The 22,727-nt window shown below is 49.1% G+C and overlaps 8 protein-coding genes across 8 annotated transcripts; 7 read left to right on the plus strand and 1 right to left on the minus strand.

The window, feature by feature from the left end:
- Positions 1–1,458: 1,458 nt before the first annotated feature.
- Positions 1,459–1,971, plus strand: LTR64_004802 (uncharacterized protein; the record flags this gene model as incomplete). The annotated part of the gene is made up of 3 exons (XM_064899146.1): positions 1,459–1,680; positions 1,766–1,880; positions 1,952–1,971. The coding sequence occupies 3 exons, from the start codon at positions 1,459–1,461 to the stop codon at positions 1,969–1,971; spliced, it is 357 nt and encodes a 118-aa protein (XP_064755103.1).
- A 1,726-nt stretch (positions 1,972–3,697) lies between these two features.
- On the plus strand, positions 3,698–5,508 carry LTR64_004803 (uncharacterized protein; the record flags this gene model as incomplete). Its single annotated transcript, XM_064899147.1, has 2 exons — positions 3,698–3,870; positions 3,924–5,508. The coding sequence occupies 2 exons, from the start codon at positions 3,698–3,700 to the stop codon at positions 5,506–5,508; spliced, it is 1,758 nt and encodes a 585-aa protein (XP_064755104.1).
- Positions 5,509–6,569: 1,061 nt separating this feature from the next.
- LTR64_004804 (uncharacterized protein) lies at positions 6,570–8,663 on the plus strand (the record flags this gene model as incomplete). Its single annotated transcript, XM_064899148.1, has 4 exons — positions 6,570–7,227; positions 7,282–7,835; positions 7,889–8,170; positions 8,265–8,663. The coding sequence occupies 4 exons, from the start codon at positions 6,570–6,572 to the stop codon at positions 8,661–8,663; spliced, it is 1,893 nt and encodes a 630-aa protein (XP_064755105.1).
- Positions 8,664–9,387: 724 nt separating this feature from the next.
- On the plus strand, positions 9,388–10,738 carry LTR64_004805 (uncharacterized protein; the record flags this gene model as incomplete). Its single annotated transcript, XM_064899149.1, has 3 exons — positions 9,388–9,692; positions 9,745–9,849; positions 9,901–10,738. The coding sequence occupies 3 exons, from the start codon at positions 9,388–9,390 to the stop codon at positions 10,736–10,738; spliced, it is 1,248 nt and encodes a 415-aa protein (XP_064755106.1).
- Positions 10,739–11,404: 666 nt separating this feature from the next.
- Positions 11,405–13,021, plus strand: LTR64_004806 (uncharacterized protein; the record flags this gene model as incomplete). The annotated part of the gene is made up of 2 exons (XM_064899150.1): positions 11,405–11,688; positions 11,740–13,021. The coding sequence occupies 2 exons, from the start codon at positions 11,405–11,407 to the stop codon at positions 13,019–13,021; spliced, it is 1,566 nt and encodes a 521-aa protein (XP_064755107.1).
- A 980-nt stretch (positions 13,022–14,001) lies between these two features.
- LTR64_004807 (uncharacterized protein) lies at positions 14,002–15,474 on the minus strand (the record flags this gene model as incomplete). The annotated part of the gene is made up of 3 exons (XM_064899151.1): positions 14,002–15,190; positions 15,241–15,397; positions 15,444–15,474. The coding sequence occupies 3 exons, from the start codon at positions 15,472–15,474 to the stop codon at positions 14,002–14,004; spliced, it is 1,377 nt and encodes a 458-aa protein (XP_064755108.1).
- Positions 15,475–17,438: 1,964 nt separating this feature from the next.
- LTR64_004808 (uncharacterized protein) lies at positions 17,439–19,236 on the plus strand (the record flags this gene model as incomplete). The annotated part of the gene is made up of 3 exons (XM_064899152.1): positions 17,439–17,643; positions 17,763–18,273; positions 18,357–19,236. The coding sequence occupies 3 exons, from the start codon at positions 17,439–17,441 to the stop codon at positions 19,234–19,236; spliced, it is 1,596 nt and encodes a 531-aa protein (XP_064755109.1).
- A 1,779-nt stretch (positions 19,237–21,015) lies between these two features.
- LTR64_004809 (uncharacterized protein) lies at positions 21,016–22,374 on the plus strand (the record flags this gene model as incomplete). Its single annotated transcript, XM_064899153.1, has 2 exons — positions 21,016–21,656; positions 21,915–22,374. The coding sequence occupies 2 exons, from the start codon at positions 21,016–21,018 to the stop codon at positions 22,372–22,374; spliced, it is 1,101 nt and encodes a 366-aa protein (XP_064755110.1).
- Between the last annotated feature and the right edge of the window lie 353 nt (positions 22,375–22,727).

The raw sequence follows: 22,727 nt of genomic DNA on the forward strand, positions 1-22,727 counted from the left end.
AGAAAATATTTCTCAATCCCTCCAAGCACTACATTGATCGCCTACACGACAGACTCATCCCCAGTCGACTCCACAAATACACCCACCGACATAACGGCAAGCAAAGACTTAGCAGTAACCCTTCTAGCACCGCCACCGACTCCCCAACCATCGAAAATACAAAATGGTAGCCTTCAAGGTCATTCTTGCTTTGCTTCCAGTCTTTGGAGCAGTTCTGGCACACCCTCAGGCTGTCTATGATGATATTCCTACTGGCTGGTTTCACGATGTCACTGCCACTTTACTTACACCGACGGCAGGCGTGAATTATGATAAGGATGGGATGCCGATTGTGAAGCGGGCAGACTCGCCTTCGCTTCCGCCTGTGGCTACGCCTACGCCTACGCCTAAGTACAAGGCCATGAAGGGACAGCGTATTAATCTTGATGGCTTCGAGGAGGCTGGCGCCTATGGCAAGGATGAATGATGGATAAGAATTGTCTATTAGTTGGACTTGGGGGGATGGAGCCCAGTGTGTCGTGAGGTTTGGCATTTTTGTAGTAGAGATTGGTGGTGCAACGGTTCACTACAGAGTGCATGATCTCGTGTAGGTTGTGGTAGAAGCACAAGAATGGCAGTATACTTCACGAAAGTACAAGCAAAGCTTTGTGCTTCAAATCTCGCTGCTCGTCAGCTTGTGTCAGTAGTCACAAGATCGAGCTAGCTGATGTCGTCTGGGCCTACGTAATTCTAGTTTGAGCATGACTGTCACTCATCAGCATCCAGTGGCACTCCTACCACATGTCAAAACGTTATTCTACACTATTGTTTGAAACGATTGCGCGCGCATCCTATACAAGCAGTGTCGGCGTATGAGGTAAGGGGATGAGGCACGCGCCGTATCGGCGTCCAGGATTTCGGGTTGCATACTAACAGTAGTAGGTCTTGGTAAAACCTACACATCTGGGTGCTCTCGGAGCTCTTTCCTGGTGAGATCTTAGGCTGGACACACAGCTTTGAGCTGTTGGCTTCGAACTCGGAAAACGAACAGTGTGAACGAAGACACTGTTGCTCGTGCCATGTTCATGTTCTTTGTAGTCATGCCGTACGACAGAAAAGGAGCAAATAACGGAGTCTCTCTGTTGTTGCAGTGAAGAATGGTGAGGCTTGCAGTGTTCAAGTTCCAAGAACCATGCTGCTGGGTCTTTCAGCTGGAGACAATGTTTGCGCTTGGAGCTTCTCGAAGACCACTAGTTGGGGAGCAGAATCACGACCGTGGCTCCACCAGACCGAAAGAGAAACCGATAGGAGCTGCGCACGAATAAACATCTCATTATTAATTTCGGCTCTAGGAGAACTCACTTGCAGTCATTCAGCTACACTTTCGGGCGTCTACCAAAAGGACTGCCTAATCTCCGCTACGACTTCGACGATTCGCAATCGTTAGACTCTGACACTGCGACTGTAAGGGAAGTCAGAATGTCATCCTTTTTCGACAACGATGACGCGACGTCCATTGCTTCTACAGCTGTGAAGATCAAGGATCCTGTAAAGAAAGCATGGTGTCAGACTCAATGGACGAACCTCAGCCACCAAGCCAGACGATTGGGTCTTGCTGAGCAAGGTGATGTTACATCGTACTTTGACCCCAAGACCATGCTTCTTGACAAAACGGTCAATAAGAAATTGTGGCAGCTCTTGGTAGGTCATGCCTTCCTTGAAGTGCTCCTATAGAGGAGAACAAATCAGCGTGGTCATGCAGCCATTGACGTCGGTTCTCATACAGAATCGTTTATACAACTTGCTCGGCCCGGACAAGGCACCTTATGCACACCCGGTCATGCATGAGGCCGGACGGATCGAGTGGCACAACTACGCAGATGGATGTATGGGTGTCGTAGGTGAGTGACTATGCAAAAGAACCATGCCTACCTTATTCACATTGGGCAAGAACTGACAGGCGCAAATATAGCGGAAATCATCGAAGACTGATCAGCTGTGACTGATCTAGTTAGCCGACTTGTATATTATGCCTACCACGACTCTGCAACATACCCCAAATCCATGTCTTCTTCTCTGAGTTCGTTGCCATGTCCTTTCCTTTTACTGATTATTGACCTACCCGAGCGGAAGGAGGGACTCCCCTGGTAGTGAGCAGAAGGGGTAAGCACACTGGCTTAACGAGGTTAAACATTTGATCTGATTGCAGCTCCCCTGGCACATACTCTACACACAGAATTCAGAGCGTAAAAGGCGTTTCTGGGAACAAGCTAGTTGTGTCTGGACCATGTTCACGGAACGTGACTGCGTGTCTCATCTGATGTAAAATGTACTTGAGTATTCGTGTGGAGGTCTGGGCAGGTCCAGTGGCTGGCTGAGGCGCCTTTGTATTCATACTGGTGCCCACAGTGCATGTCATCTGCGCAGAACAAGGTTCAGACTCCTTGAACCGAGGTCGAAAGTCCTGCACCACTCGACAAATTCTTTCGACATGACCTGAAATCAGGGGCAAATTGAAAAGAATGTAATGGATCCCGGTATAACGGACACCGGATGATGGTGCCCCCATCAGCCGTTCTTACCTTTTGGCTTTCCGAGCTATGAACCATCTCACTCAATGTTTGATGAGCAGTCCTTTCGCATCGCCGCCGTGCTAGTTCTGTGAGATCGGATCCTCACAATCGAGAGTAGGGACATCTTCCACCACAGCGCCAACGACGAACTCTTCCCAGTCTTTCTGGGTCTCTGACGCCGGAAGTATGACCTAGATCGTGTCGCTCACGCTGCTGTAGTAGGAAGGACCGAATCGAATGCCGGAGTATTGACAAAAGATTCGTAATATGAACAAATGTAGTAGGTTCTTTTGCCCATGTTAGTCTGCCCACACTAGGCTCGTGTGGAGGTCCATTCATGCTAGGGCCCTCAACTCGAAGTTCGCTGATTCGTTCACGACGGTCTTTCTGGTCGCATCGAGTTTCAACGTTTATAGATCTCCACAAGCTCGATAATTACAGACCGCCGCATCCACTAGCAGTGACGTCCAATAATACGGGATGTTCTTTGGAATGCCTTGCCCCCAGCGTAGCGTGGATCTCTTCGTCTCGACGAACTTACCCACGAAATGTGACCAATCTACATAAACTTCTAGGAGCCCTCTACTGTTGCCGATTTTGCAACTACCGGCCGCCCTTACGGAATATTTGGCTCGCTACAAAACACTGAAAGGATCCTTCACTATCATTGCTTACCGAGTCCGAACATCTACGCTCCCCTCACTGACTTGTATCATTCGACCACACTCTGTCACACAAACCTGCTCAGCCCGTCTGCTGCTGTTAGTAACCGTGCCTCCATACACTGCCTCACCAAACTCCACTGGTTACTCGTAGTTTCCTGCCAATTTCCTCGGCAGCGACTCTGGTTGTTTTTCAACTCTTGCCCACTGTAGCAGGCGTCGCGTAAACCAATCCTTCAGCGACAACCTAGCGACACAGGACCGGCTCATATTACGGACGTTCGAACCCTGCGGTCGCAAGACAATTCGCTTGCGACAGAAGGACGGAGCTCGTTAATTTCGGAGTTACAAAAGTACATTATTGTCAACCTTTCAAGTTGTGCTACACCATCCTGCGACTAGCAGCCGACGTGCGACTGCCGTCCGGCCTTGCCTTTGGAGGATGACCTCGTGTTCGGTTCACGCCTCAAGTAAACTTCGACCATGGCCACTGTGATTGCCAACAGAGCCAGAATCACCAAACGTTCTTCCAATTCGTACAGTGGTGACGAATGGAAAACGCATCGGCCACTGATCACTCGGTTATATTCGGAGGAGGGTCGGACATTGAGAGAAGTTCAAGAACAGCTAAAAAACCAACACGGCTTTGCTCCTACGTAAGTATCGCGACACTATTCCTCTATGAATTTGGCATCTAAGACAATCACAGAGAACGAATGTACAAAAGTCGCTTACACGCTTGGGGTCTCGACAAAAAGAAGAAGGAGCACGAGATGCTCGATCTGGTCCGTCAAGGTCTTGCGCAAAATGGTTCCGACAAAGACAAGGTCTTCTTAGTACGTGGGAAGCAAGTCACTCTAGCAGATGCTCTCCATTACTTCAACCGAAAAGGCATCAAAAATCCAGCTAGTCTGCTTGAAACTCAATGCGATGGCCGTGCTGAAAGGGAACAGTCTTCACCTGAGGACGACGACGTCCACACACCCTTATCGTCGAAGGCAGATAACCTGGAGATACAAAATCCTTTTTCTGACCCTGAGTACGACCGGCCCATAAGTCCTGTGATAGAAGTTGTCTCTGTCAATCCCGAACAGCAGGAGCGCCTCAAATCAGCTGACCTAGCAACCCCCCGTTTGCGTCAAATGTGCGAAAGATTTGGCTGGTGCGAACTTGAGCCGTTGCCTCACTTCCGAACCATTGCTGTCGAGACAACAATATCAAGTGAGAGACCATCAGGTCCGGAGTCGAGTCGATACTTCGAAGCAATCTATGCTCAGGCGCAAGCACATTACCGCGATATATTCCACAAGCGCGAAATCAATGTATCAAGCAGCATAGCACCATCGTGGTCGACAACTTCCGACGAGTCACCATCTGACCAGTTCTACTACCTGATGTACCATGGGTATTCGTTTTTGTGGAATGACCAACGGCGTACAGCATTTGAGAACTTCCATAAAGCATTTCGCATGATCGAGCAGTTGCTGAGCGAAGGTCATGTTGGCTTTCTTCTCTATATATTCGACCTGGTGATCCGCTACGACGGAACTGGCTACGAGGAACCTTTACTGCTTTTACTGGAACAGCTCACGCAATTTAGTGAACTTGTCTTTCAAAATACTACCAACCCAATCTACTTGATTTCATCGTGGTTGCTGAATGCTCCGCCGGATGTATCAAGGCCTTGCATTGCGTTAGCGACGATGCGAAAACTGCTAGACTTCTTCCAGGACAGTATCGGTTATTTCAACACAGAGACTATTGCTCTCTTGCAGACATTCGCTACCGGACTTCTGAACAAAAAGCACTACCTGGAAGCTGCAGTCAGGTTCCAACAACTAGCTGACGCCTCAGCCCTTACGAAGAGTCAGAATTGCTACGAAGTCTGCTATGCACTACGAGCAACTTCAGAAGCCTATTTCTACAGCGGAGATTACAAGGCGTCGCTTCAAGCTCTAAAAATGGCACTGGAGAGTTCGAGAGGAATATCGTGGCACGAAGAACGAGAGATCCAGGTTAGATGCCTACGTGCTCTGGCTGAGATCTCCAACACCATCGGACAGCGCGACGAAGCTCTAGAATCCATAGGCCACGTCGTCGAGATCTGTGCAGCATCTTTTGGACCCGATCACACGTTCACGAAAAGAGCTAGGATGCACCAGAAGTCGTTACGGAAAGGAGAATCGATACGTGATGGTGCCATGCCTCCGATGGTCTACAGGCTAGGTAGAGGCGGCCCTGCTGCGAGACATGTATGGACAACGAGATCGAGTCCGACGAGGTTGCAGGCGTGATGAAACGACCATTTCATACTCTATACATACATACTTTAGCGAATGCATATGTTGACTAGATTTCACCAGGTGAGGAAGCTGAAAACCATGACTTGCTATCTATACTCGGGTTGCTCCTTCCTAACTTTTGTTGATCTATAGGCAGGCCCATATTCTATCTGGCGAGAAGTGTAATTAATGCGAACCTTGAGTTAACTAGATCTCGATTGGCATACGAAAACGTCATTGCGCAGACATGTATACATCGCCTTCACTCAGACAAGCCTCGAAAGCTCAGACGACTTATTCGGGTAGGCTTGCGGGTAGTGCTTGCCCGCCGATACTTTTGCCGACTGAGACGCGTCGCCGTCCGAGAACTGATCTCACTAATATTAAAGCGGTCTCGAGACCATGGTCATTCTTTTCCCATCAAGGTTTGGCCGATTCACGATCGCAGGCCAGGAAAAACAATCGCGAAATGAGCATACTGTACGTACTTGCTGGAGAAGATCGATTTCATTGGCAACGGCTCGCGTTGTTTCGCGAAGCACATCTGCGTGCTCGCTTAATCCGCTAAGCTTGACAACACCATTCGCTTGTTACTCGAGTAATGTCACAACACACTCCTTCGAACACGAAGTCAGCTTACATGTGGCGTGTATGCTCGCACTTTGATGCTTTGCTAACCACTGATAGCTGTCGATAGGTGCAATCTCCTTCCCACTCCACATTATGCGGAGAGCCCCTCCATCCTCGACATCATGGCGGGAACCTCTCCTGTCGCCGATATAAATCCATGTTGCTGAGCTTGGCTGACAGCAATTCAGCTATCATGTGGGACTCCATACCTCCATCTCTCCGGCCTGAATACTGTTTGTTGGTTGGTCCCGATAAGACCCCAAGCTTGAGCATTCGAGAATAACAGCTATATGTATCCAAGTAGCAGCCTCAGAACATAGCCTTTACCAAGTGATCTTTCATTCTTCCTAATCCAAAACTTCTTGCAGTGAACAGACTCTGCCCAGACTACCCATACTACCCATACTGACTATAACGGAGCTGCAGAGCGAAAGCACGCAAACATGGCAACCGCCAAAGTCGGAACTGCCACACCTGTTGTCCCTCACTTCAACCGAAGCGAACCTGGCTCTGTGAATCTCGCTCTTGCTACCTTCCCGAAAGCCACAAAAGAAAAGCCAGAAGATGTGGACAATATCGCACAAACCTTGATTGACAAGTTCAATGCAGCCTTGTCCAGCCAAGATACCCAAGCCATTCTTGACCTCTTCTTAGAAGACTGCTACTGGCGCGATCATCTAGGACTATCATGGAACTTCCACACATTGAAAGGAAAGGAGAAGATGTCTGACTTTCTCGGCGCAGAAACCAAGGGCTTGAAGAAGTTAACAATCAACCGCAGCACTGCCTTTCGAGCACCGCACTATGGAGCTCTAGATGGAGCTGGAAACATCAACGGCGTCGAGTTCTTTGTGGATTTCGAGGCTGAGAAGGGTATCGGGAATGGATTGTGTAGAATTCTTGAGGAGACAGCTGGCATGTGGAAGATCTTCTCGTTGTTCACGACATTGAAGGAGCTCAAGGACATTAAGGAAACCACTTACCACAATCGACCTGAGGGTGTGGCACATGGTGAGAACAAGAATAGGGAGAATTGGTTGGATAGAAGGAACAAGGACTTGAATTATGAGAATGGCAAAGAGCCGGCTGTGTTGATTGTTGGTGGGTGAAACATGTTTCAGATTTCTAGACTATACCGTACTGACTTCTTAATAGGAGCTGGCCAGGGAGGAATGACTGCTGCTGCCCGCCTGAAAGTGCTCGGCGTAGACACACTAATCATCGACAAGCTTCCTCGAGTCGGCGATAACTGGCGCAACAGATATAAGTCACTGGTCCTCCACGATCCAGTCAAATTCGATAACATGCCATTGATTGAGTTCCCACCTTTTTGGCCAACATTTACACCAAAGGACAAACTAGCCGGATGGTTTGAGTTGTACGCTCAAGCCCTTGAACTTAATATCTGGAACAGCTCCAAGATTAAGTCGAGCTCGTGGGACAAGGAGAAAAAGCAATGGACCGTGGTTATTGACCGCACGAAGCCGGATGGTTCGAAAGAGGAGCGAACTTTTCACCCTCGCCATGTCATTCAAGCAACAGGCCATTCTGGGAAGATGAACTTTCCAGATATTAAGGGTATGGATACTTTCAAAGGCCGAAGATTGTGTCACTCGTCGGAATTTCCTGGCGTCGATCAGAATGCAAAGAGCAAGAAGGCGATTGTGGTAGGATCGTGTAATTCTGGACATGACCTATGTCAAACTTTTGTGAGTATTGACCCGAGCCAGAGTAGCTTAGAGATCTGGCTGACTTCCTGCAGTATGAAAACGGGTACGATATCACTATGGTTCAGCGAACAAGTACCTGTGTGGTATCTTCGAAAGCGATTACAAATATTGCTCTGAAGGGATTGTATGACGATGATGGCCCTCCTACTGAGGACGCCGACGTCTGGCTGTTCGGTACACCTTCTGCTGTACTCAAGGCTATCCAAGTAGGTGTTACAGAACTCCAAGGTGAACACGACAAGGAGGTCTTATCCGGATTGGAGAAAGCTGGCTTCAAACTTGACAAAGGGCCCGATGCTGCTGGCCTCTTTTTGGTAAGTGCTATCTCTTACATGCAGCTTCTGCCATGCTATTTATCAGCTCATACTGCGACATTTCGTCAAAGACTTAGCTAACACTATATGACAGAAATACTTCCAACGAGGCGGAGGCTACTACATCGACGTCGGCGCCTCACAGCTCATCATCGACGGCAAGATCAAAATCAAACAAGGAGTAGAAATCGAAGAGGTCACCGAGAAAGGACTCAAATTTGCAGACGGCTCTGAGCTGGAAGCTGACGAGATCATCTTTGCGACCGGATACCAGAACATGCGATCTGAAGCACGAACTATCTTTGGAGACGAGCTCGCCGACCAGGTTGGAGATATATGGGGCTTTGACGACGAGGGCGAGATGAGAACTATCTGGCGGCCATCAGGTCATCCTGGATTCTGGTTCATGGGTGGAAATTTCGCGTTGTGCAGGTATTATTCGAGGTTGCTTGCATTGCAGATCAAGGCGATGGAGGAGGGATTGGTGCAATGATACAGTCCTGCCTTTCGACAGTCTGAACATATCTGGGACAACGGCCAAGGGGATCAACGAATGACTTATGTTCTACGCGTTTGTCTGGCTGCATGCGAAAGTGCTCCAGTATACCAGATACACAATCATCGCTCGTACATCGTACATTTGATGCTAATTCGAGCACCGCCGACGCCAAGCATTAGTGTCCGCCTAGCTGATTTCGTCCACGTTACCGTATCAGGTTGTAACATCGTCACGACTTTACTCGTAATCGTTGTGTAGAGCCTCGAAACTTTTGTGTCGAGTTCGGAAGTCCTGCTTGGCAGACTCTGATTCGAACATCGAAGGATGTAATGACCACTTCAACCTCCTTGCAGCTACCAATTCATTCCAATACGTCCTCCACAATTTCAAGCTTCGGCAACTCTCAGCAAGCAGTTCTTTTCCCGATACATCCACTATTTTGGAGGACATCTGATTCCCGAATGCTATGCAAGAATAGCTGTTCGGAGGACTTCAAGCCTACCGAATTGTGCATGATGTCAAAGTGCGACGTTACGTGACTTGGAGACATGAGTAAAAACACGATCTAAATCTCAACCGTTGGAGGTGGGCTGTCAGGATCGATTTGTTTACAATTCACCGCATTTCTTCTGCTATTGCTTATTGCGTGGGAGTTACTATATTGCTGCTGACTGAAACCGACGTTTGATTCTCTACAGCAACACTAGTGCTTGCTAATATGGCTGAAAACAAATACTACATCAAGGATGCCATCTTGAAGCCAGCTAAGCATCACGAATCGTTCAAGGCATTATGGGAGACCAAATGGCAGGCCCCAGCCAAGATGGGCGTTTATCCATTCATGTTCGGCGATGTCAGGGATTTCGAGCCTGTTGTTGAACAGCTTGTCGAGAAGGACATGAAAGAGCCATACGACTGGGATGCATATGCTGATGTGTTCATACCACAAGCTGAGAAGATTGCCAAAATTGCTGAGGAAGCTGAGAAGGCAGGTGAGAAAGAGAAGGCTAGTGAATATTACCTGTGAGTCAAGACATACGTCTGGCAAAACATCGCAATCACTAACAAGCTCTAGACGATCTTCCGCCGTTTATCGTATTGCCAGATTCCCTACCTTTCGCTCGGACAGACAGCGTCATGCATGGACAGAGGGCAAGAAGGTTTTCTACAAGGGAGCTGGGTAGGCAACAAGGAGCCCTCTCCGGGACTGCAATGCTAACGATACATCCAGCATGCTAGAAAATCCAGTCAAGGAAGTCTTCGTGCCGCACGTGCACAAAATCGAAGGCGAGGGAGATAGTGTTCCTGGCTCTTACTGCTTGCCTCCAAATGCATCTGCCTCTAATCCGGTTCCACTTGTCCTAATCATAACCGGCCTCGACGGCTATCGAACCGAATTGGCAGTATGGAGCAAAGGATGGGCACAAAAAGGAGTCGCAACTCTTATCCACGAGATTCCTGGCACAGGCGACTCGCCTGCGCTCCGACAAGACCCCACATCTCCAGACCGACAGTGGAAGAGTGTACTCGACTGGGTAGGGCAACAGAAAGAGCTGGATGCGAAGAAAGTCGTTGTCTGGGGGTTCTCGACAGGTGGCTATTATGCTCTTCGAGTCGCACACACCGAGAAAGACCGTCTCCTGGCTTGTGTCAGTGTGGGAGGTGGCGCACATCACATGTTCGATCGAGAGTGGCTGGAGAACGTGAACAAGCTCGAGTATCCGTTCGACCTCGCTGGTACCCTAACGTACAAGTTTGGCTACAGTTCGCTCGAAGACTTCATCAAGGACGGAGCGAAATACTCGTTGCTAAACGACGGAACACTAGCCAAGCCTTGCACCAGGATGCTGCTCGTCAACGGCAATGATGATGAGATCTTTCCGGTTGATGATTTATTTGTGGCGTTGGAGAATGGTATGCCCAAAGAAGCAAGAATGGTAAAGGGCAAGAAGCACATGGGCGAGCCGGACAGCTTCTTTCTCATCGTGAAGTGGATCTACAGCGTGCTCGGCCTGCAAGGAGATATTATGGATCAGATGAAGACCGTTCCTTCTCGATCGAAATACTAGACATCATACAATGAGGTTGTGCCTCTAGGGATCAAGCACGTCATTTTCTGTGGTATGCAAGCAGCCCGAAGCAGGCCACGCCAAACGCGACCGTGTATGGGACGCGCTGCCAGCTCGAGCTTCCTTCGGAAAAGTTCCGTTCTCTGAGCAACGAGGCCTCCCACTTAAACAGTCGTTGCAGGTCTGAGATTTGTGACCGGTCCAGTACAACACTATAGCTTACCTAAACACAGTTGTCAACCCAGTAGTCGTCTATCGTCATGCCATTCAACTCTCACCTAGGAGAAAGCTCCTGCTTGTCCCGTTGCTTCATCTGTGTGCATGTACCTATCAGCCGGAATTGTCCGGTTATCGTGCGCCACAGATAAGAAATCCAGCAGCAGAGACCCTAGAAATAGCCTGCACCAGGCTCTTAGCTGAAGCTTGACAGAGCTTATTAGACATGGCGCGCCCGAGCGATTCCCAGCAGGGCAATTTTCCGTTGGTCATTCGTCGAGGTTGAGCGATCCAGCACACTGGCACGGCCGTCCAAGACCCGCGACTGTAGCGCTCAAGCGAGGATGTCTCAAGGGTATCTTTCTTGTCAATGTCACAGTACGAGGTTCTCGATCCTTCATGTTTGCTTCTGCTGTTCAGCATGCGCGCGTCGTGCAGAAATCCTCGACCATGGCTCCTGGTGAAAGCTTTGGGGTCTTTGAGCCACCGTCACCGAACCTTCTCACGGAATCCATGAAAAGACTGACTTTGAAGCGAGCGAGTGGTAGCCATAGCTCTGCTTCTAGCACCACGAACGAATCCAAGACCAATTCCTCTAGACCTTCGATCTCGGACAGTGGTCGCCGGCGCTCTAGCCTCAGCTCATTCTCTTCAAGATTAAAGAAGTCTACGAAGAGCAGGTCGAGCACGAGCGAGAGGATATTACCTAGAATCGCGGAAAAGCGCAGGTCAGGGTATGTTTGAGAGGAGAGTCTGCGTCTATCGCCGGTCTGACAATGTGCTAGCGACTGGACTTTGGGCCAACGCTTCTTCGACCTACCAGCTGAGATCCAGACTGCGATACTTGCCTACCTCGATACAAGCGAACTACTCTCTCTCCGATCGACGTCGAAAGCGAGCCATGCCATCTTCCAAGCTAATGCTGCGACAATAGCACGAAATGCATTGCTTCCCACGCCGCAAGAATCGAACGATCAGTGTTCTCCGTATGTGCTGATAGAGCTTTATCCTTCACTCTTCTGCTCAGCTTCGACCGATTCCTACCTCCTAAGATGCTTACGCAGGCAGTCGCTGGTTGCCAGACAGCTCAAAATTGTCCTTGCTTTCATACAGTTCAGGAGCTATATGCTGCGTTTGACCAGGAATCTTCCGAGTGAACAGTTTGCACCATACAAGCAAGGATTGACTACGAGACTCTTCCAGCCCCTTGTGTGTATACAGCATTTCTTCGAGACAATCAGACACCTGATAGTATTCTCGCATCCTGATCACCTCTCCCCGCGACTCAAAATCGACCAGTGTCCAGCTTGCATGGGCACAGTTAAAGCTACCATCTCCACCTATCCCGAAAACCAACTCGTAGCAATCTACCAAATCATGCAGCTCCTCATTCAACATTTCAGAACAGCAACGCGCTCACCTTCTTCCATATCGATCTTCGAACGCAAACTCAAAGGGTGGAACTACGGCCCACCACCAGAAGAGCACATGTCCCAACTAATTCTCCTCGGTGGTCTCCAGGAGCTAAGCAAAATAGATGAAATGCAAGGAAGCTATGGCAAACGAATCGGCGTGGTCAAGGGCTACTCGGAACTAGTCACCGAAGCAGTCAGGATCAACGGCCTCGCCTTTCCGGACTTCTACCAGACGCAGACTGATCCCATCATGGCGATGGCCATGGGTTCCGGATCGTCCAAGAAAGACAAGAGAAAACAACCATCACCATCTGCAAAACCATCCCTATTACCATCGCGACTATCGCGCAGAGACAAAGAAGACGTACGCACGGCGATCGAAGGCCGAGCAGACGAGGTCCGCACCATGAAGAGCTTGGACATCAGACTTGACCAGCTGACTGAGGGAGTCCTTGCCTCAATACCCAAGCTGGACAACTTCCTCGTGGGGCCGGAAACACTTCTCGCGAAGCGCATCATGCACCTGGGGCTTGTCAACGATGAGAGAGAATTGCTCAACCCGTATGGGTTTGTGACGAGCTTGATGGCAAAGAGTTACAGGCCTGCGGATGATGTTGAGGTGGTTGGCGAGGGGAATGATGGGAATGGCTGAGATGTTCATTCGCGTTCCGTGGGAGCGCTATCAATAGTTCTGCTGGATGTTAAGTACAGCATGTCCTGGCCCATGAGGCTCTACGGTTCTTACAGGCTACTGTTCTCCAAGCTGGAACAAGGCCTAAGACTAAAACCTGGGCGCTGTCAAAAATTCGAGATCTGCTGCTCCTTTAATGGACAGAAATGCGACTGATGGGCTCCTGAATTGTTTAGATGCCTGGAGAAGACACAAACGGTTGTCTGCGACATTGACGTTCGATGGTCTGGGCTTGAACAAACTCGACAGGGCGCTGGAGAAATCATCACAGGCAACGTCTATCAAGTCTGTATGTTCTGAGCGCACTCCCGATGTGCATAGAATCAAAATTGAGCGTGAAAAGTAAATGGCACGCACGTTTTTTACATTCAACGTATATACGAGATTGAGAGGACGAAAATATATGCATTGATGTATCTGCTATGCATGGGAGGCATCGTGAGCAAACACCGAAGACAAGCTACCTCCTGCAATGGTCCGCTTCAATTCAAGGATGCCTACAATAAATTGTGCGATCACTCCCAATAACCCTTTCATATGCATATTGTTTCGAAGCTCAAAATCTAGTTCGTATATAAAGATGATCTCCTCCACGCAGCGGGAAATATCATTCTTGAAAATTGGGTATCTGAGAAGTGAAAGTTGTTGTGTGTGGTCAACCATCCGAGGAAAAAATCCAGCTCGAGATCGCCTTTTGTATGTTCATAGCGGGCCACGCCTGACCAGAGCAGGGGCCACGCTGGGTTTGTATGCACAAGATGTTCATGTTCAGTCGTAACTTCGTCAGCGATTGTTATGTCCAAGACCACTTCTTATGCAGTCGGTGTGCCAGTCACGGTTCCTGTGGATGTTAACCAATCTCTGATATCCTTGCCCAGCCCAGCTGGCTTAGATTGTCGTGACATATAAGGCTAGCCACGTCTTCGACTGATCGACAGCGATCAGAAGTGGTCGTGGTTGTGGACATGATGGTGAATATGTCTCTTTCTCCTATCCTTTCTGCTGACTGTTTTACGTCGGTCAGGGACCACGACTGTCTGAGTAAGGACTGGCGCCGTAGTTGCAGTAACTGTCTCCACTGTCTCCACAAGGACCATTTCGACCACGTACTTGCCGCTGGTGTATGTGGTGGTGACTGAGGAGATGTCGCTCGCAGCCTGACTGGGTGGAGGCGTAGTGGTGCTTGAGGGAGAAGTAAAGGCAGGAGCAGAAGCAGATGTAGACACAGACCCAGTGACACTGACCGCACTAGAGTAGTATCCTGGAGCTGTTTCAGCACTGTTGGTTGCCGCAGCAGATGATCTCGATTCTGGGATGCTCGAGGTTGGTGCATAGTCGTCATCGGCAGCAAGCTGTTCGCCTGGAAGATGTTGTACACCGGTAATCTTGACGTTGCCAGGCAATCTATCCAAGAATCCGTCCGTCTGTTCGTCGACGAGAGACTCCGGAAGGTTTAACACACATTGACGAGCTTCTTCCTTGGTCTGGATATGGCCAGCGAAGACTGGGCAGGATTCAACCTGACCATCTGACAGTAAACTTGTGCACTGTGTGTTCTGTTGCACCTCCTCTTGAATTCCATCGTCCCAAGCTGCAATGAAATCGGCGTGGTATCCATAACCTGTTGGATCGCCGTTGGAAAAGACGAATTGTCCTGGAACGCCTGCAAACTCTTGTGTGTTCCAGATTGTCTCGTAGAAAAGGATAGGGAGGTAGATCGGGTGAGTCTTTGGACAAGTTCCGTCCTGAAGAAGAGAAGGGAATGCGACGTGACTCTTGTGGTCATCCGAGTCAAGGTTTTTGCCATCCCAGCAAGAAGGGAAGATTATCTCAGCGCGTACACCCTGTTTGCAATTCGCGTCCAAAAAGCTCTTGCTCCGCATGTAGGGGTTGGCAAAGCTTGGCTCATTCTTCCCAGGCTCATAGTTCATACAATTGAATCCGAGAGCCTTCTCTTGTAGTGCGTCTTGTGTTGTGTCTTCAGGACCCCAGAAGGATTCGGCTGGTGGAGGCCATGGACCAGTCCAGGTGCGTTTAGCGGTGTTACCACTAAGCATCTTCAATCCTTTGGGGAACACACTGTATTCGACCTCACCACCAGTGTTTAGGCGCTTCTCGAATTTGTAATATCTGAACGTGTTAGTGGATTGGTGTTCAGCCAGTGGGAACATATTTCTTACGCTGTAAGACCGAGTGCCAAGTTGACAGGCACAACAGTACCGTTCTCATGCTGGAAATACATCCATGGAGCCCAGTAAGCTGACTTGTCCAGGGTCACAATTGAATTGGTACAATTTGATTGAGCGAGACTCTCGCCAGTCGACTCAAAGTCCAGGTCTATCGAGTGTTAGCTTGAATCAATACAGGTCAAAGAGATACCTACTTCCGCCGCCAGTGAGGTGGTGTACGTGCATCGCAGCGTGGCCTGGATTGACGACTGGGTCAATTCGGGCCTGAGCTGTTTGACCAATCATCAAGTTTCGAAAGAACGCATCGCATCCTGGTGTGAATGCGACTGCAGTGAAAAGCACAAAAACCCATCGCTTTACTGACGACTTCGGCATCCTACCCGCACAAAACATGTTGCGAGACCTCGTTCGTAAGATAAAGATAATGAAATAAGAGTATGCACCAGATCGATGAAAGGAAGTCTGTAAAGAGTAGTAGAATTGAAATGCGCGTCAACTACGGTCGGTTCTGAAGGAGTGAATAAGGTTGACTTGTATTGCGCAGATCAATTGAGATGAAACGTGGTGGCTGGTAGTTGAAAGAAAGTCGTCGGTGACAAAAAGAGGAGGAGAAGGAGGAAGGTTCGACTGCTGAAATCTCGAAAGTGGGTAGATGCAAGTGCAACGCGGAGTGATTCTTGGTTCTCTCGAGTGAAGGTGCCAAATTTAGGTTTGGAAAATCTGAGTAAGTTGAAAAGAGTGATGACAATGAGGACTTCAAAGGAGTGTGGTCGTCTTGGTATAATGAACGGCTGAGGTGATGGACTTCAGGCTTAGAAAATGTCGTTTGAGGTCAACTGCTCATTCTAACCTTTGCAATTTCGTGATACAATTGCTGTGTCAGCCTTGTCTCTACCTTTTCACCTCGCCGTCACTTGGAGACGTGAACAGGGAAAATTTTGAAGAATTCTGAACACCTGCTTCTGTCAATATCTGTGAACACACATTCCACCGCGTGGCTCCTCACTCACGGTCTTGTCTAGCAGCCCGGTGATTCTTGAAACAGTCAATGCTTCTGAGGAACTTGATTCTTCTTGATTGATGATGCAAAGGGGTTGGTCATTCGCATTCCACAGTGGGATCTTCAGTGATCATCAAAGGACTACGTTTTTCACTCGGAGAAGAGCTCGAAGTGAGCGGCGGTGTAGACAATATCAACAACAGGACACAGGCGCTACGATACTCATCTTATCGTAATTCTATGCGACCACTCCTGCAATTGAAGTTTGCCTGCTTCCGAGAAATGATTGCATGGGATATCGTGGAACAAGAGCCGGTGCGCATATAGCCGCTGCGTGACCAGCACGATCATCCTGGCTGTGAAAGGAACCGGCGTCCACTCTAGTTGGAAGATCAAGCAAAGAAGCATTCACAAGGGCAAGATATGAGACAAGCTGTGTCCCAGGCGTTGAAGCAGGAGACACGATTTCTTTGTCATGACTGCTGCACCCATCCGCTCTCAATTTCCGAAATCTGTAACATCCGTTCGCTTCCTAATGCGCTCGCGTTCTGAGTGGACGCTCGGCAAAGCTGGGGGTTTCTTGGTGCTCTGGGCAGCAGTGTTCCATCGACGAGTTGAAATGCAAGGACTGATTCTTGTGCTCCGTCACTGGGATAGAAACATGATTCAGGAGCTCAAGCTGAAGGAGATTCCAAGGGGCTGTAGTGGGTCTTTCCTTATATCATCAGTGGCTGGGCCAAGCGTGTATTTCTGGCACGACTGATCTAATCACTGGCGCGGCCGTCATCGCCGAGAGCCATCATCATTGCCCGAGCTTTCTTACATAAACACGCTCCCATCACGCACGTACCGAACGCAGGTCCTCTATAGATGCCCCAATCACGCACGTTCGCCGCAAACGTTCGAGATTTTTTTTGGTTGATGATACTGCAGCTATGGAAAATTCTGTAGAAGGCTCACCATGCCAGCAGGCTCGCTCTGAGTTCAGTCTATGTCTGATCGTGTATTTTGTCTTTGCAAGATTGCATCTACTGCTTTCCTTGACTGAGTGTTTGCGATCTTGAGTAGTACAATCACAACGTGAAGCACTAACATTGTTGTCCTTCAGCCATCGTTTCTGGAGGATGTGACACAGCCTCGTTCTCCGTTCGCTAACTTGTTGCTACGGCCTCGATCTCGACCAGCCAATATGGCAAGTTCGGTGCCTCAAACACCCGAGGGGCGGACACCAGAAGCTCGTGTCCTGGTTGTCATGACTGGAGGCACAATATGTATGCAAAGGTCAGATGATGGTTATGTGCCCGCCCGGGGCTTCCTCGAGCGTTGTATGGCTCCACGACCTGAATTCAACGATGGAACCGAGGTCGATCCAGTCAGTGTCGATGTAGACGATGGTATGTTGTGCTATCTGTCTATCCCCACAGGCCAGAATGACAAATTTTGGAAGTTTGGGATCCTCTCGCTTAACACTGTGCAATCCTCTTTCTTCTCCATGGTACTAACCACATGACAGATGGCAATAGCACAGAATTGCCAACATTGCGGACGCCTATCAGCAAATATGGCAAATGTATCAGGTACGCTGTCTATGAGTTCGACGAGCTGTTAGACTCGTCCTCGATCGATGCTAAAGGCTGGGCGCAAATTGCGAAGACTATCTGGAGGAATTACACGTCTTTCGATGGCTTTGTTGTGCTTCACGGCACAGACAGTCTGGCTTATACAGCTTCTGCCCTGAGCTTTATGTTTGCAAACCTGGGAAAGCCTATTATTTTGACTGGCTCGCAAGTGCCTTTTTCGGAACGGAAGAATGATGCTCTGGAGAATTTGCTAGACTCTCTGGACATAGCCGGGCACTTCATTATACCCGAAGTCTGCCTGTGCTTTAACTCTACGTTGTTCCGTGGCAATCGTACAACCAAGATATCCGCCAGCTCGTTTGAGGCTTTTGCGTCACCAAACCTCTCACCACTGGCCACGATTACGGCAATGGATACGCACGTGAAGTGGGACCTAGTCACGAGGTAAGCCATGCTCTGCCTCGTTTTGGACAATTATTCTGTTCCAAGTCGCTTTGTACTGTGTTTTGAGGCTAACACTTGGCAAGACCAACGGCGCTTGCAGCCTTGGAGCTGCAAACGAATTTAGATACAGCACATGTGGCGTGCATGAAAATCTTTCCAGGCATTACCCCGGCTATGGTCGAGGCTGTACTAAAGACAGAGCATCTTCGAGGTTTGGTGCTTGAGACATTTGGTGCAGGTAACGCGCCGAGTGGCGACGACAATGCATTGGTGAAGGTCGTGGCTGAAGCCATTAATCGTGGTATTGTCATAGTAAACGTGACGCAGTGCCTTACAGGAAGTGTGAGTGCAATATACGCACCAGGTATGGTCTTGGGAAGAGCTGGGGTCGTTGCTGGGAACGACATGACATCCGAAGCAGCATTGACTAAGCTTGCCTACCTGCTAGCAAGACCTGCAGCGAACCCTTGGAAAGTTGCACGCGAGATGGCTATCTCGCTACGAGGTGAGATGAGCATGAACCACGCTACCATTTTTTCACATCCTGATGGCACTCTCTCACACTTCGTTACAAATTTCACCGAGGTCGCCTACGCAGTTGCTTCTGGAAACATGGACAAAGTCAAAGACGAGCTACAGAAAGATATCAGCTTACTAAATCGCTCGGATTATTCTGGTAACACCTTGTTGCATCTTGCAGCTACAGGTCCTGATATCAATGTTCTCAGATACCTCCTATCCGTTGGCGCGTCGGTGCACGCTCGAAACCACACAGGGTCTGGACGCACACCTCTCTTTCTGGCTGCCAATGCTGGTCTCGTCGGTCATGTCAACTTGCTTAGGCAGGCTGGAGCCCACTTACATGCTGAAGAGTCGGGGACCGCTTCATTACATGCAAGGCAAAGGCCTAAAGTGTGGGCTGCCGCAGGACTGGATGTATTGCATCGACAGAACACCAGGTGAGTACAATAATTTGGCCACGCAGACCTCTCTCTCTGTGTATGCCACTGTAGCTTTCTATACCATTGTATCTGCTCTCGCTAGGGGCTAGCCCACTACTGGGCGGTCTTCTCTCAAGCTCATCTATGGAATGGCCCCAAAAAAGCCGCTGCTCAGCGGCTCTTCTGGAAGCACACGGTCTGGTCGAGAGCGGATATGACGGATTTGATAACCATGAAGCATTCTGTTCAGGTACAGTATGGCGAGATAATCATGGAATTAAGATCGTCATTCGATTTCGGCAATGACTGTAGCAGTGACGACGTATGCGATTTTGTACGTGCGGAGCTCCACTTAACAAGCTGATCAGTCTTTGTGCTGAAGGAAAATCTGGGGTATTGTTTACGCTACGGCTAGTCTTCTCAGATTGCTGCACAGTAGGCGAGTGAATTGTCCAGTAAATTCTGACTGCATATCTTCTGTGTCATGTACTAGAATTCTCTCCTCCTGTGAACGGGACTTCTTGAACCTCTTTCGGGCTAAATCTCGGCGTGCCTCACACATTCGAAATCGTAGAAAGATCCACAATACAATTCCTACAAATATTGCGATGATGGGCTTCCGCGGAGATACAAGGTCAGAACGTCCTCAACACTGACGTGACATTCTGGGAGGAAGCAGACTAGCAAGGCGTGGCTTATTCGTACATTAGTAGTAACAGATGATCGGACTCGAGTAAATTGTGACCACATCCTCAGAAGCGATCGTAAACCCGGGCTTCAAACACCAGGCCAAATCAGAATGCGCTCCGCAAGCCCGTCTGGAATTAAATTGCACTTGAATCTTCCTCAATTGGACCAACTTTGGACAAATTCAGAAGCCTAGTCAATCGCCAGGGCATCAAGCTCAAATTCCATGGCACTAAATCCTCCAAATGACGGCATTACCAACATCCTGTTCTCTTTCTGCAACATTCTTGCTGTGCACCACAACCACTCTGATGTCCATCGCACACAATGTCTGTTCTATGGCACCATAGACGTTCATTTCGCTAAAATGTCCAGACGCGTGATACCGGTTGCTGGATCTTACAGCAGTTGCAATGCTTGGCCAAAGGCCATCAAGGGTCAGACCTTCGGTCCAATCTGTGGCTACCATTGTGACATGTCGCAATTGTTGCGTATCTTGAATGGTCAATAGCAGTTGCTGAGGAAGGCGCAACCTGTATGTGGTAACTCATTACAGCAATTACAACGCAGAAAACTTTGTCTGGTACTAACCATTCCATGCGCTCAACCTCCGGCTGCAATTACGCTCTGGTTACGTAAAGGAAAGCCCTGAATTTGCGCTCACCGACAACCATCATTTTGTCAGTCCAATGCTCTGTTGCCATCTCCATGGGCCGTAATCGTGAAGGAATTTTCTGAGCAGTATCCAAAAGTGCCAAGGAGTGGCCACATCCGCATCAACCTACTCCGGTATAGGTCTACCGCCTGCATAAGAACCATATGTTCGGAAACACTTGAGCACGCTCTCAGTGGCTGGCGCTATCCTGGTTCACAGGGACACCGATATACGATCAAACTCTATCTTTCACTCTCCGACGTCAACTTGGTGGTATAGCCTCTGTCTCTCGCTCTACTCCGCCAGATCGATTCAATCCATCGTGGTGTGATTGTGTTTTGTCGAGTATTCTATCAGCATCCGAGGCGGCTAGTTCTTGAGAAGCACACCGGAAGCAGAGCAGCCTTACCAAGCCTACGCGAAAACCCTAAGCTACCACATATGAAGCCATAAGTCCACATGACAACAAGTCAGAAGTCCATCGCTATCGTCAACGGCACTGGACGACAAGCCGCTTCCGTGATACGTGCCGTCCAGGCAGTGGGATGGCACGTGAAGGCTCAGATCTACGAACCACATCCGCTTGTGATCGAGGAGCTTGAAGACTTGGACAATGTGGAATTGTTCCAGGAGCCTCTCGAGGACAACCAGGCCCTGATTGATGGACTATTCGAAGGATGTCAGTATGCCTTCATCAACACTTTCCCAGCATACGATGAGGTCAAGGTAGGCAAGGCATTAGCAGACGCCGCCAAAAGACATGGTGTGCAACATTATGTTTATGGCAGCATGCCAGACCATTCTATCTACAATGCGCAGTGGCCAGGACTACCTAACTGGGCTTGCAAATTTACTGTTGAAAATTATATTCGAGAAATAGGATTGCCTGCAACTTTCCTTTACGCTGGAATCTACAACAACAATTTCACGAGTTTACCATATCCTCTGTTCTGCATGGAATTCAAGGATGACGACACGTTGCAGTGGCAAGCACCTTTCGATCCGAACACTAAATTACCATGGTTGGATGCCGAAGCCGACAGTGGTCCTGCTGTGTTACAACTGTTGAAGGAAGGCATCGCAAAATGGAAGGACAGAAGGTAAGCGATTGGTGCCCAGTTTGTTCATTTCCCACCATCATCCATGTTCATTTCGCACCATCATCCATGTTCATTTTCGCACCATCATCCATCCCGAATCAACCATTCTCAGCGAGTCCAAGCCTCCAACTCGGCATGGATCCGTTGACCCTGATACATCCTGCCTTTCTGCAGAGTAATCTCAGAAGTTCACGTGACTTGTCCCACTTCTGGATCGTTGCAACCTTGATTAGGGGACACGAACTGATGAGATAATAGAGTCGCCCTGGTTTTCCAGTCCTTAACGCCAATAGAGGTTTGCCAAGCATTCGAACGTGCACTCAATCGACCCTGCCGTTATGTCCACAACCCTACTATCGAAATTCGCGTTCCCATCCCTGAGAATTATCGTCAACAGTTACGCGGCATAGAGGAACTATTTGGCAAACACAAAGCACCGTACTTTCCCAACCCGGAATTCCAGTTTGCACTAGACGAACGGCGCGACAGTGGTGTCAAGCGGAACGGCGAGCGGCCAAAGGTCAACGCTTCTTCAACACAAGGTGGTGGAGACAGGGCAAGCAGCGCCAGCTCACACCGCTCCCGACGAATAACAAGTGAAGCACGGCGATTGTGGCCAGGGTTTAGGAGAATGGAGGACTATGCCAGGGAGACCTTTCCGATAGAAGAGGAGGCTAATGGAAAAACATGGATGAAAGATAAAAGCATCAGCACCTAGTACCTAATGGCATTGCATCTCATCGGCGCCAGGCATATTAAAGTCACATCAGCAAAGCATAAGCGAGAGATAGGTTATCAAGGTTGGAAGGGACTGCATATCGGTGACACCAGACCAATTAGGCATGGATTCCATCTGCATTGAGCATCGGGCTGAGGTCTACGGGTGCAAAGGCAGCGTACGGCCACCCGCTGCGCAAAATCCCAAGATTACTTTGCATGCCACAAGAATAGTAGTAGATGAGGATGTAACACAGAAAGAAACTGGCCGAACGTGCGGTACCAGTACCGGAATGAAAGTATGCAGCTTTCCATAAGAAGCTCACTGGCAATTTCAGCTCGCGTTGTATATTG

This window comes from Lithohypha guttulata (genome assembly GCF_036872675.1).
Source record: "Lithohypha guttulata strain CCFEE 5908 chromosome Unknown scaffold_3, whole genome shotgun sequence".
NCBI lineage: Eukaryota > Fungi > Ascomycota > Eurotiomycetes > Chaetothyriales > Trichomeriaceae > Lithohypha > Lithohypha guttulata.